The sequence below is a fragment of the Macaca fascicularis genome, chromosome 7 (genome assembly GCF_037993035.2).
Source record: "Macaca fascicularis isolate 582-1 chromosome 7, T2T-MFA8v1.1".
In the NCBI taxonomy this organism is placed as follows: domain Eukaryota; kingdom Metazoa; phylum Chordata; class Mammalia; order Primates; family Cercopithecidae; genus Macaca; species Macaca fascicularis.
The window spans coordinates 41551300-41564385 of record NC_088381.1 but is presented as its reverse complement, the minus strand read 5'-3'; the positions used below and the strand labels follow the sequence as shown (position 1 = coordinate 41564385).

The window sequence follows — 13086 nt, the reverse complement described above, 5'->3', positions numbered from 1 at the left end:
GCCTGGTCTGGTTTTGTTTTCTAATGCAATCTGTGAATGATATTTTTTTAAATTATATAACTTGGATGCAGAGTTGTATTCTCTTGATGGACTGTGTAAATTGCATTTAAATACAATATTTTCTAAATTTCTAGCTGCTGTAAATATTTTAGTGTATTGGCTAATGATAACATATTCTGTGGTTAGTGTTAATTGAAGCAACTTTTTAATACTCATGTTCAAGATTGATCAGTATTTTAGGATCTGCCTCATATTTGTTTATAATTAGGTTCATCTTTTTGGCGCTTCTTTGGGAGGCTTTTTGGCCCAGAAATTTGCTGAATATACTCACAAATCTCCTAGAGTCCATTCCCTAATCCTCTGCAATTCCTTCAGTGACACCTCTATCTTCAACCAAACTTGGACTGCAAACAGGTAAGAACAAAATTATTATTTCTGTTCAGTGAAATTTTGAAAATGTTGGCTTTTGAGTGTTTGGTATATTAGGAAGGGAAGGCTTACATCTACTTCTATATTCTGCAACTTCCTTGGCTTTTTTTTTTTTTTTTTTTTTTGATACAGAATCTTGCTCTGTCACCTAGCCTGAAGTGCAATGGTACAACCACAGCTCACTGCAGCCTTTATTTCCCAGGCTTAAGCGATCCTCCTACCTCAGCCTCACAAATAGCCGGAACTACAGGCAGGCATGCGTGGCACCACACCTGGTTAATTTCTGTATTATTTTGTAGAGATGGGATTTTGCCATGTTGCCCCATGCTGGTCTCTAACTCCAGGGCTCAAGCGATCTGCCCACCTTGGCCTCCCAAAGTTCTGGGATTACAGGCATGAGTCACTGTGCCCGGCTGTTTCTTGACTTTTAAAATTAGAAACAATTACCTTTACAAAAGGAAAGAATTGAATGAACTCTAAATTCAGCTTTATTACCCTAAATTTTTAAATTTTGTTTAATATTCATTAATACACTTTTGCTGTTTCTATTCAGTACTTCTATATAACTAATACCATGTTCTGTTTATCCCACTTATTATTTTGTGTAAACAGTTCCGTGTATTGACTGACATAGTTTTATTAGGCATTTGACTTTTCCCAATTCTTCGTCACATTCTACAGTAAATCTTTGTAAAAATTACTGGGTTTTTTCCCTTACCGATTTTTTTCCTTGAGATATGTTCTCCAAATGGAAAGACTAGAGCATTTGGTCTGTCAACAGATGTTCTGCACATCATGACCCTTGATATTAGTCTGTTCTTCCAAAAGATAGAAATGGTGGAAATGAGGCTGGGTGCAGTGGCTCACACCTGTAATCCCAGCACTTTGGGAGGCTGAGATGTCTGGATCACCTGAGATTGGGAGTTTGAGACCAGCCTGACCAACATGGAGAAACCCCGTCTCTACTAAAAATACAAAATTAGCTGGGCATGGTGGTGCATGCCTGTAATCCTAGCTACTCGGGAGGCTGAGGCAGGAGAATCACTTGAACCCGGGCGGCAGAGGTTGCGGCGAGCCGAGATCACGCCATTGCACTCCAACCTAGGCAACAGGAGCAAAACTCCATCTCAAAAAAAAAAAAAAAAAAACCAAAAAAAGAAATGGTGGAAATGCTTCAGGAGCAGCCAGGGGGGTACTTGTTTCCTAGGAGCCATTCTTTCATTGATTTTTATCATTTTAAGTAATTGATGGGTATCTATGATGCCATACAGCTGGCCACAGGACTTTTTTTTAAAGGCTGGAGCCTCGCCTTGCTAGCAATGAAAGAAATCTACAAATAATAATAATACTTCTATCTCTACAAATAATAATAATAATAAATTAGCCAGATACCATGGTACACAGCTGCAGTCCTAGCTAATCAGGAGGCTGAGGCAGGAGGATCGCTTGAGCCCAAGAGTTCGAGGCTGCAGTGAACCACAATCATGCCTCTGTACTCCAGGCTGGGTGACAGAGCAAGACCCTATTTCAAAAAAAAGCCCAATGACTAAACACATCTGTATGATCAGTGTTTTCAAATAATGTATAGGGAAGTATTGTTTTCACATCTACTTAAGATTGCACTCTGATATTTTTTAGTTTTTCTGATGTTACCTTAGTAGTTACTCAGTGTTCATGCAACAATTTCTTGTATACATTAGCTACTTTACAAATCCTTCCTGTCCAGATAATGCACTAAATAATGCTCATTATTTTTGGTGATTTTTATTGCTGTTCTAATTGTTAGACTGCCAAGACAGCCCCCATTCAGTTTGTGCTCTGGCACACGAGCTGCTTTTTGTCAAGTATCTGAGTGCTTACTGTGTGCCACACGCTGAGGATACAGGAGTGAGCAAAGCCAACAGGGTCTACCCCTTACAGAGCGTACTTAGACCTCATCACCTTCAAAAGATAAGAAAGTGATGGGGCTGGGAGAGAACTTAGAGAGTTAACTGGAAGGTGACTCAGTGTTCCTTTTGAGGGAAGCTCAACTTCCAGCAAGGCTGTCCCAATGATAATAAGCATCAGAAGGTAGTTTGCACCTCATCTAAGTAATTTTCATCATAGGTTTAGAGAAATTAGTGTTTACCCTCCAAGATGGCTCTTAACAGTTGAAATTAATGGAATAAATATAAACTAAAGATCATATATAGAAATCCATAAAGATCTGACCAGTCACAGTGGCCCACACCTATAATCCCAGCACTTTGGGAGGCAGAGGTAAGAGCATTGCTTGAGTCCAGGAGTTCTAGACCAGCCTGGGCAACATAGCAAGACCCTGCCTCTACAGAAAAAAAAATTTTTTTGAGATGAGAGTCTCACGCTGTTGCCCAGGGTGGAGTGCAGTGGCACGATCTGACTGCAACCTCCACCCCCCAGGTTCAAGTGATTCTCCTGCCTCAGCCTCCCGAGTAGCTGGGATTACAGGCGCCTGGCTAAATTAGCCCCTGGCTAATTTTTGTAGTTTTAGTAAGAGACAGGGTTTCACCATCTTGGCCAGGCTGGTTTTGAACTCCTGACCTCGTGATCCACCCACCTTGGCCTCCCAAAGTGCTGGATTACAGGCATGAGCCACTGCACCTGGCTCAGTAAATTTTTTTTTTTTTTTTTTTTTTTTTTGGAGAGGGAGTCTGGCTCTGTCACCCAGGCTGGAGTGCAGTGGCACGATCTCTGCTCACTGCAAGCTCCGTCTCCCAGGCTCACGCCATTCTCCTGCCTCAGCCTCTACTAAAAATTTTTGGTATTTTTAGTGGAGAGAGGGTTTCACCGTGTTAGCAAGGATGGCCTCCCAAAGTGCTAAGATTACAGGCGTGAGCCACACCTGGCCCCGGCTCAGTGAATTTTTTAAAAATTAGCCAGGCCTGGTAGTGCGAGCCTGTAGTCCCAGCTACTTGGGAGGCCAAAGTGGAAAGATCACTTAGCAGGAGTTTGAGGCTACAGTGAGCTATGATCACAATACTGCACTTCAGCCTGGGCAACAGAGTGAGACCCTGTCTCTAAAAATATTTTTTTGTTTCAATGAAAAAATAAAAAGAGGCCAGGAGTGGCTCACGCCTGTGTTCCCAGCACTGTGGGAGGCTGAGGTGGGTGGATCACTTGAGGCCAGGAGTTTGCCACTAGCCTGGCTAACATTGCAAAAGCTCATCTTTACTAAAAATACAAAAGTTAGCCGGGTGTGATGGCATGCACCTGTAGTCCCAGCTACTCGAGAGGCTGGGGCATGAGAATTGCTTGAGCCCGGGAGGCAGAGGTTGCAGCCAGCTGAGATCACACCACTGCACTTCCAGCATGGGCAACTGAGACTCTGTCTCCAAAAATAATAATAATAAATTGAAAAAATAAATCCATAAATATCAATTTGTCTTGAATTAGCCAAGTTGAATCTAATAGTAGCAAATTTGGGGAGTTGCAATAACTTTCAAATTGGGATTTTTGAAATCTATTTTGAAATATCAATCAGTAAAAAGATAATATCAACCAGAAGGAAAGACTATTTCTCTTAATGCTCAGTTTTCCAAAGGAAATAGTTTAATCCTTGGAAATAGGGCCAGTTAGGAAAAAAAAAATCTTGGACTCATCAGGATGTCTATCTCAGTAAATGTATTTTGAAATATCACTTATAATTATCCTAAATCCTCAAATAAAAGTTTAATTACATGAACCCATAACTGTTTGGAAACTTGGGAAAGTGTGTATAAAAACCAAATGCTGAGCTCTTTGGAGGAGGGGATTAGGACTTTTTATTTCTAGATCCTAAGCTAATACAAAGCTTTAATGTTCAATGAATATTTGCCATGTGTAGTCTCGGAAGTTTAAATTATAAAGTCTTTGTGTTTTACAGCTTTTGGCTGATGCCCGCATTTATGCTCAAAAAAATAGTTCTTGGAAATTTTTCATCTGGCCCGGTGGACCCTATGATGGCTGATGCCATTGATTTCATGGTAGACAGGGTAAGGATCATGACATTGGGGTGGGGACACATTGTATTGGGAATTTTTACATCTACTTGGTTCCAGAAGACAGATCTGTCTCACAAGTATGTGTTAGAGGTATTTGCTAAGCAGATTAATACATCTGAGCAGATATTATTGCTGGTAAGGGCTTGTCTACATTAGTGCTTCCCACCAGCTGTTTGTCAAAATCACTTAGGGAAGCTTTCAAAAATATAGATTGTAAGGCCTCACAGCAGACCATCCATCTGGCATCCCTGGGCATGGGATCTGTGAATCTATTTTTACTTCAGTCTTTTCCTTTACTCACCAGGTACATCTGATGAACCAGGTCTGTTGGCTTGCATTTAGGAACTCCTGGGCTAGATGATTTCTCAAGTCTCTTCTAGCTCTAAGATCCCTTAAAGGTTTATCTTTAAAAAACATACAAAAAAAAAAAAAAAAGCATGTATCTGTCACCTTTGAGCAGTAGGAATTGGCTTGCTGCCCATGGGCACCTGGCTGGAGTAGGCAGTGTAGGCTGAGAGCTATAGAAGGCCAGGTTTCATTGGTTTGTATCCAGGTTTCCAGAATAGAAAAATGCCACCACCTCCTGAGAAGCCCAGTTCATGGTCTCTCACCTATGTTGTGGTTCCTCACTGGTGACTTTTCTGTCCCCACCACAGATGATACCACCTTTATAAGCACAAATGTTGTCTGTGGATTTAATGTAAATGTGAAAAATAAAATTATTTCAAAAACTTTACCTGTGTTTCTTCCTGCAGCTAGAAAGTTTGGGTCAGAGTGAACTGGCTTCAAGACTTACCTTGAATTGTCAAAATTCCTATGTGGAACCTCATAAAATTCGGGACATCCCTGTAACCATTATGGATGTAAGCTTCCTTTTAAGTAAAATAGCTGCTTTGCTTTTTAAAATGTGTCTGTCAAGATCTCCTAAAAAACTATTTGATAACTTTCAATGTACCTCTTTAAATGCTGCCTTGGCTTTTGTTTTTACCCTCCAGCTTTCTCAATTCCAAAATAATCTGTTTATTGCTTATCTTGGATTTCTTTCTGGCAGGAATAACACCATTGAAATCAAAATAGACTGAACACGGAGGCTTATGCCTGTAATCCCAGCGCTTTGGGAGGCTGAGGCAGGAGGATTGCTTGAGTCCAAGAGTTCAGGACCAGCCTGGGCAACATAGCGAGACCCTGTCTTCTATTTATTAGATAAGATAAAAATAAAAATGAATCAAAATAAATTTAAACAAGGGAGTCTACCCATTTGATGTATTTTTGCTGTTCTCATTAATAGATACTGCGCCTTAGCCATTACATATATGGGCAGCAAAGAGAAGGTGCTTCACAAGAGTGGAGAATCAAGAATTCCATAGTCTAATTACCACAAAAGCTTGCTTATTTTTTCATTGTGGTAAAATAAATATTACAAATATGCGATTTTAACCATTTTTAAGTGCATAGTTGAGTGGCATTAAGTATATTCACAGTTCTGCAACCATCACCATTTTCACATTTTCATCATTCCAAGAAGAAATTCCATACCCATTAAACAATAACTCCTGTGCCCTTTTTTACCCTGGCCTCTGATAAGCAACAGTCTATTTTCTGTCTGTAAAAATTTGTCTATTCTAGGAACCTCATATAAGTGGAATCCTACAACATTTATCCTTTTGTGCGGCTATTTCACTTAGCATAATGTTTCACAAGACTTATCTTGAAATGTTATACATGTGTCAGAATGTCATTTATTTCTTTTTTTTTTGAAACCGTCTCACTCTGTTCCTCAGGCTGGAGTGCAGTGGCACAATCTCAGCTCACTGCAACCTCTGCCTCCCAGGCCCAAACCATCCTCCCTCCTCAGCCTCCTGAGCAGCCTGGACCACAGGTGCACACCCACTACATCTGGCTAATTTTTTGTAGAGATGGGGTTTCACCATGTTGCCCATGCTGGACTCAAACTCTGAGACTCAAACTATCTGCCTGCCTGGGCCTCCCAAAGTGCTATTACAGGCATGAGCCACCACGCCCAGCCTGTCATTTCTTTTTAAAGCTGAATAATATCCACCAATAAAACCAATGTTGGTTTATACCACATTTTGTTTATCCATTCATCCGTCAGTGGATACTTGGGCTGTGTTCAGCTTTTGGCAATTGTGAATAATGCTTCTATGAACATTGGTATAAAAGTGTATGTTTGGGCAGGGCACAGTGGCTCACACCTGTAATCCCAGCACTGTGGGAGGCTGACTCAGGATGATTGCTTGAGCCCAGGAATTCGAGACCAGTCTGGGCAATATAGGAGACCCTGTCTCTACTACTAATAAAAAAAATTAGCCGGACATGGTGCCACATCCCTGTGATCCCAGCTACTTGGGAGCTGAGGTGGGAGGATCACCTGAGCCTGGAGTGAGCCATGATCATGCCACTGTGCTCCAGCCTGGGTAACAGAGTGAAACCCTGTCAAAAAATGTATGTATATTTGAGTTCCTGCTTTTAATTCTTTTTTATTTATTTTAAAATTATTTTTAAAAAATAATTTTTTGTTTTTTATTTTTGTAGGTACATAGTAGATGTATCCTACTTTTAATTCTTTTGGACATATTGTTTGAAGTAGAATGGCACTTTTTGAAGAACCGCCATACTGTCTTCCACAGTGGCTGTACCATTTAATGTTCCCACCAACAATGCACAAAGGTGCCAGTTTCTCTATATCCTGGACATTTATTTCTGGTTTTTTGGTTGGTACTCATCCTAATGGATGTGAATTGGTATCTCACTATGGTTTCAACTTACTGAAAAAAAAATATATGATTATTTTGCCTTATAAATGGATTTGTTCCTAAATTCAAATAATAATGGTTTTTGTTTTTTTGTTTTTGAGATGAAGTCTCGCTCAGTTGCCCAGGCTGGAGTGCAATGGCGCGATCTCAGCTCACTGCAAGCTCTGCCTCCCGGGTTCATGCCATTCTCCTGCTTCAGCCTCCCAAGTAGCTGGGACTACAGGCGCCCGCCACCACGTCCAGCTAATTTTTTGTATTTTTAGTAGAGACGGGGTTTCACCATGTTAGCCAGGATAGTCTCAATCTCCTGACCTCATGATCTGCCCACCTCAGCCTCCCAAAGTGCTGGGATTACAGGCATGAGCCACTGCACCCAGCCAAATATGGTATTTTTAATCATCGGTTTTTGTCAGGAAATTATCTCTTATTAGCGTGTAAACAACTTCTTATCCTCTGCCATAATCGCTGCATTCTAACATTTACCGTAACATAGAACAAGCTTTTCAATGGTCCTCACAGGACGTTTGCTCTGCTTGCTCTTCTTTCAAAGCTGTGCTCACCCCCTGGGTTCATGGTCACTGAAAACGGCCTATAAGTTTTAGTTGGAGATGCACTTAAACATACAGATTTAGTATGGTATATTTAGTGTACAATACTTTTTGCTTCTTTTACTTTTTGAAAAATTTTGTTGCATGTAAAAACATAAATGTATATGGGTATTGAAAAATGTCTAGAGTCATATGCTGCAAACTGGCTTCCCCAAGAAAGAGTAGCTTATACTCTTTACATTTTTTTGGAATTTTTTTCACTGAGCCTAAATGACTTAGGTTGTTGCTTTAAGTTAATAATAAAAGTAAAAAGTTCTTTGGGGGCCTCATGATCTTTTTGAAATTTATTGGCATTTGCAATGATTGTTCTCTATTATTCTGTTAATCTACTTAGCTATATTTGAGGAAAAAGGAAGTTCATGGTAGAATTTCCCCCCACCCCAGCCGAGCCCGGTGACTCACATTTGTAATCCCAGCATTTTGGGAGGCTGAGGTGGGCAGATCACCTGCGGTCAGGAGTTCAAGACCAGCCTGGACAACATGGTGAAACCCCGTCTCTACTAAAAATACAAAAATTAGCCAGGTATGGTGGCACATGCCTGTAATCCCAGCTACTCAGGAGGCTGAGGCAGGAAAATCGCTTGAACCCAGGAGGTGGAGGTTGCAGTGAGTCAAGATGGTACCACTGCACTCCAGCCTGGGCGACAGAGCAAGACTCCATCTCAAAAAAAAAAAAAAAAAAAGAACTTCCCCCCACCAAAAGAATGCAGGAGATGCTCTGCAGCGAAATCTGTAGCTATTGTCCTAGGTTGGACTTAGAAGTCACCAGGGATCAGCAGTGGAGGTAGTTCAGGCTGCTAGGGGTTCAGAATTGTCTCTTCATATGAAAGGAATACTTAGGGTAGCATTTCCATAGTGTGAAAAGAACATATTAAAACACCAATCGATTACAGCTTTGTGTATGTGTGTGTGTGTTTTACCTTTCCTATGGTGCTGAAGCTTTATGTTTTTTTAAAGGTGTTTGATCAGAGTGCACTTTCAACTGAAGCTAAAGAAGAAATGTACAAGCTGTATCCTAATGCCCGAAGAGCTCACCTGAAAACAGGAGGCAATTTCCCATACCTGTGCAGAAGTGCAGAGGTGAATCTTTATGTACAGGTAAGGCCTAGCTTGAAACCCAGAGCACTCTGAGCCCAACATACGTTTGCAACATAAAGCCTTTTTTTTTAATGGACTAGTAAGGGAATCAGGGAACTACAGAATTCCTTGTAGGAATGAGGCATTGACTTGATAAAAGTGGTTTACATTTATAATTTGTAGGATAATGTGAACAGGTGTATTAGAGATCCCTTTTCTAAGGACAGCAGGCCTGCATTCACACACCGAGGTTACCATTGGTATGATGTGACCTTGCCCTCTGGACATAGTGAATTCCGTCAGAGCAAGACATCCGACCTAAATGGGGTCAATCTGAGTCTTGTGAAGTGACTTCTTGATCTAATTTTAATGCACTAAAAGAAAACCCTGCCAAGCGCAGTGGCCCATGCCTGTAATCTCAGCACTTTGGGAGGCTGAGGTGGGCAGATCACAAGGTCAGGAGTTCAAGACCAGACTGGCTAATATAGTGAAACCCTGTCTCTACTAAAAATACAAAAAAATTAACTGGACATGGTAGCGTGCACCTGTAGTCCCAGCTACTCAGGAGGCTGAGGCAGAAGAATCTCTTGAACCCTGGAGGCAGAGGTTATAGTGAGCCGAGATGACACCATTGCATTCCAGCCCGGGCGACAGAGCAAGACTCCATCTCAAAAAAAAAAAAAAAGAAAGCACTAACAAACACCATCCCTTCATACTCTAACTAAATGGATAATAGAATAGCAGTGAAGGGTGAGTGCCCTGGCAATTTGGCAAGAAGAATCAAGAGCCTTAAAAAACCAGTCATATTCCTTGATCCTGTCATCCCCTTATAGAAGACAGGGTCCTAAAGACAGGATCCTAAACAGGAAAACTTGATGCCCGGAGATATTCATCATAGCAGCACTAGTCACAGTAGCAGAAGATTGGAAGGACCTAACTCAGCGGAAGGGAAGGGTAAACGTCTCATCAGCATGCACAGTCTAAGATGTCTCAGGAGACTCTGCAGGGACTCAGGGAGACTGCTCAGGGAGTGAGGAACAAAGATCCCAAATGTAGTTTCAAAAAATTCTTTGACTTTTCTCTATTTAGTATGTATTAGTCTGTAAATTTTAGAAGTATAAGACATTTGTCTACTATGGTGATGTTTTCCTACCAAACTTTTTATAGAGGGCAGTATACATTTTACTCTGTAATGCAGCTATTTAAAATAATGATTCTGGCAGGGTGCGGTGGCTCACACCTGTAATCCCATCTCTTTGGGAGGCCGAGACAGATGGATCAACTGAGGTCAGGAGTTTGAAACCAGCCTGGCCAACATGGTGAAACCCTGTCTCTACTAAAAATACAAAAATTAGCTGGGCGTGGTGGCAGGCACCTGTAATCCCAACTACTCAGGAGGCTGAGGCAGGAGAATTGGGTGAACCCGGGAGGCAGAGGTTGGAGTGAGCAAGATAGTACCACTGCACTCCAGCCTGGGCGACAAGAGTGACTCTCCAGCTCAAAAAATAAAATAAAATAAAATCATGATTCTGCATTTCAACAGATACATTTGCTACAATTCCATGGAACCAAATACGCAGCCATTGACCCATCAATGGTCAGTGCCGAGGAGCTTGAGGTACAGAAAGGCAGCCTTGGCATCAACCAGGAGGAGCAGTAGTGTGTGTCTCGCTGTCAATGATGAGTTGACCCGGTGTGTTCTCGTATAGTCAGTGGCATCAGCGCCCGCCAGTCGGCCTTTTCCTTCAGGTTCGTCAAGCTCACCGGTTCTCACTGTGTCTGGGAAGTAGGACTGATGGTCATCTTCGTGACAGGCAGCAGCTCCACTAAGCCTGAGCAAGTGTTCCCTCTTGGTTTTCTTAGCTTTTGAATTTGAAGAAGTACTTTCGAAGATTCCCATTTTAAGAACCATGCGAATTTTGCTACCAAAAGTCTTCACCACTGTGTTCTTAAATGAATGTTAACTTCTGAGGTTTGGAACTTTGTGGTGTTTTTTCCTTCTTTTCTTTTCCATTCTTCTTTCTTTCTTTTTATGTTGTTTGCTGTAAATGCTGCACATCCAGATTGCATATTGGGACATTGGTTATTTTATGCTTTCTTGGATATAACCATGATCAGAGTGCCATGGCCACTACCCCACTGTTTGCTCTCCTGCAAATCAACTGCTTTTAATTTACACTTAAGCAAATTGTTTTGAGTGTTAGCTACTGCCTTTCTAGCTATTACAGTCATTTGGAATAAAAATTCAGTTTCACTGAGTCGCTTTTGTGATTATTGTTGCTGCCCAACTGGGCTACACAGGCTTAGGACTTTCTGAGAAGTAGGTCATGGTTGTCAATTCTGTGTGACTTTGGGTAAGTTACTTAATCTCCCAGAAGTACAGTTTGCACATCATAAAATAACCCTAAGCTATCGTTTATTGATCTACTGTGTGCCAGGTACCTTTCTTATCTTCATTCTTTCCCCTGAGTGGAAATGTTTAAACCCACATAAAGTAGAGGAAATGGCATAATAAATGATGTCCCCATCACCCAGCTTCAAAAATTATCAACTCTCAGTCTTGCTTATGTCTTTTTTTTTTTTTTTTTGAGACGGAGTTTCGCTCTTGTTGCCTAGGCTGGAGTGCAATGGCGTGATCTCAACTCACCACAACCTCCACCTCCTGAGTTCAAGCGATTCTCCTGCCTCAGCCTCCCGAGTAGCTGGGATTACAGGCATGCACCACCACCCTGGCTAATTTTGTATTTTTAGTAGAGTCAGGGTTTCTCCATGTTGGTCAGGCTGGTCTCAAACTCCCGACCTCAGGTGATCCGCCCGCCTCAGCCTCCCAAAGTGCTGGAATTACAGGCGTGAACCGCCGTGCCCAGCCTTGTTCATCTTTTAACCTACCCGCATTTCTTCCACACATGCTGCTATCGCTAAATTATTTTAAAGCCATTTCTGGTGCTGTATCATTTCATCTGTAAGTATTTCTATGTGTACCTTTAAAATACAGCCTTAATACCATTATCACACTTAAAAATTTACCGATAATTCCTTCAATTATTTACCAATAATTCCTTCACTATATTGTCTAATAATCCAGTGAATGTTCTCACTCACAATTATTCCATAATTTTTTTTTTAGGTGACTTGTTCTAATCGGGTTTCATATATAGTCCACACTTTGTATTTGATTGAAGTGTCTCTTAGATTCCTTTTGAACTGGAAGCTCCTCCTCCCTCTATTTTTTTCTTGCCATATATTCAGTGAAGAAGCAGGTTCATTTGCCCTGTAGTTGCCCCACAGTCCAGATTTTCCAACTGCAGCCTCATGGTGTCCTTCCACTTGTTTCTCTGTCCCTGGTATTTCCTGTAAACTGGTAGTTACATCAAGAGGCTTGATCAGGTCAAGCTCGATCTTTTTGGCAAGAACACTGCATAGGTGGGGCTGTGTGTTTCTCTTGCCTCATCTCAAGAGGCACATCACATCTGGTTGTGTCTAAGTTGTTATGATTGCTGGGTGTGTTCCGGCATCATCAGCCTGATCCAGTCCTGAGAAAGTCTGCTGGCTTACCTGCCACTGCTGACCATTGCACAGATGCATCATTCCATTAGGGGTTGCAGAACAGTAATAATACTAATTTTTATCTTTCCTTCTGCATTTATTAACTGGAAATTACCAATTTAAAAAAACCAAAAACTTGCCCTCATCAACTGCTTGGTTTCGCTGAGGTACAATTTAGACAGAAAAATAAGCATCAGCGCTTCTTTCCCTTTATGTGCCAGGTTTCGGAATATTGGGTTGGCCATACCTTCTTAGACTTCATCCCCAGTACAGCCCTGATTATCCTGACTTTACAGGTGAGGACCTGGAGACTGGGAGAGGTCAAGAGACTTGCTCAGGGTCAAGCAGTAAGGGGTGGAGCTGGGATGCCAACTTGAGTCTGACCATCCCTAAAACCAGTGATCTTTCCACAAAGGGGCCACAGTGTCTTCTCTATCTGTGGCTTGACAACAGTCGTGAGTTATGGAAACACTTGGTAAACCATAAGGGCGAAGCTTGACATTTTAACTAGTAGCATCTGAGGCTACTAGAGCCGTCTGACAGCTTTAACTACTCCCCAGCTCTGCACCCTGATGACTGCAAGTTGTCATTGCCAGCCCTGATCAATTTTGAGTACTGGTCTTGAATGCGTACTCAGGCCTATCAGGCCAGCCT

At 41.6% G+C, this 13086-nt stretch overlaps 1 protein-coding gene across 3 annotated transcripts in view; it reads left to right on the top strand.

Moving 5' to 3' along the window:
* Positions 1 to 11144, top strand: part of SPG21 (SPG21 abhydrolase domain containing, maspardin) — a 28338-nt gene extending 17194 nt beyond the window's left edge. For 2 of the 3 annotated variants that reach the window (XM_045397328.2, XM_073996045.1), the window contains 5 exons: positions 269 to 414; positions 4310 to 4418; positions 5183 to 5290; positions 8767 to 8907; positions 10430 to 11144. In XM_045397328.2, the coding sequence (XP_045253263.1) occupies positions 269 to 414; positions 4310 to 4418; positions 5183 to 5290; positions 8767 to 8907; positions 10430 to 10546 (621 nt within the window). In that variant the 3' untranslated portion in view covers positions 10547 to 11144. Of the gene's footprint in view, positions 1 to 268; positions 415 to 4309; positions 4419 to 5182; positions 5291 to 5478; positions 5672 to 8766; positions 8908 to 10429 lie in introns of those variants that run through there. The other variant, XM_073996046.1, reaches the window with a different exon arrangement.
* Positions 11145 to 13086: the final 1942 nt, after the last annotated feature.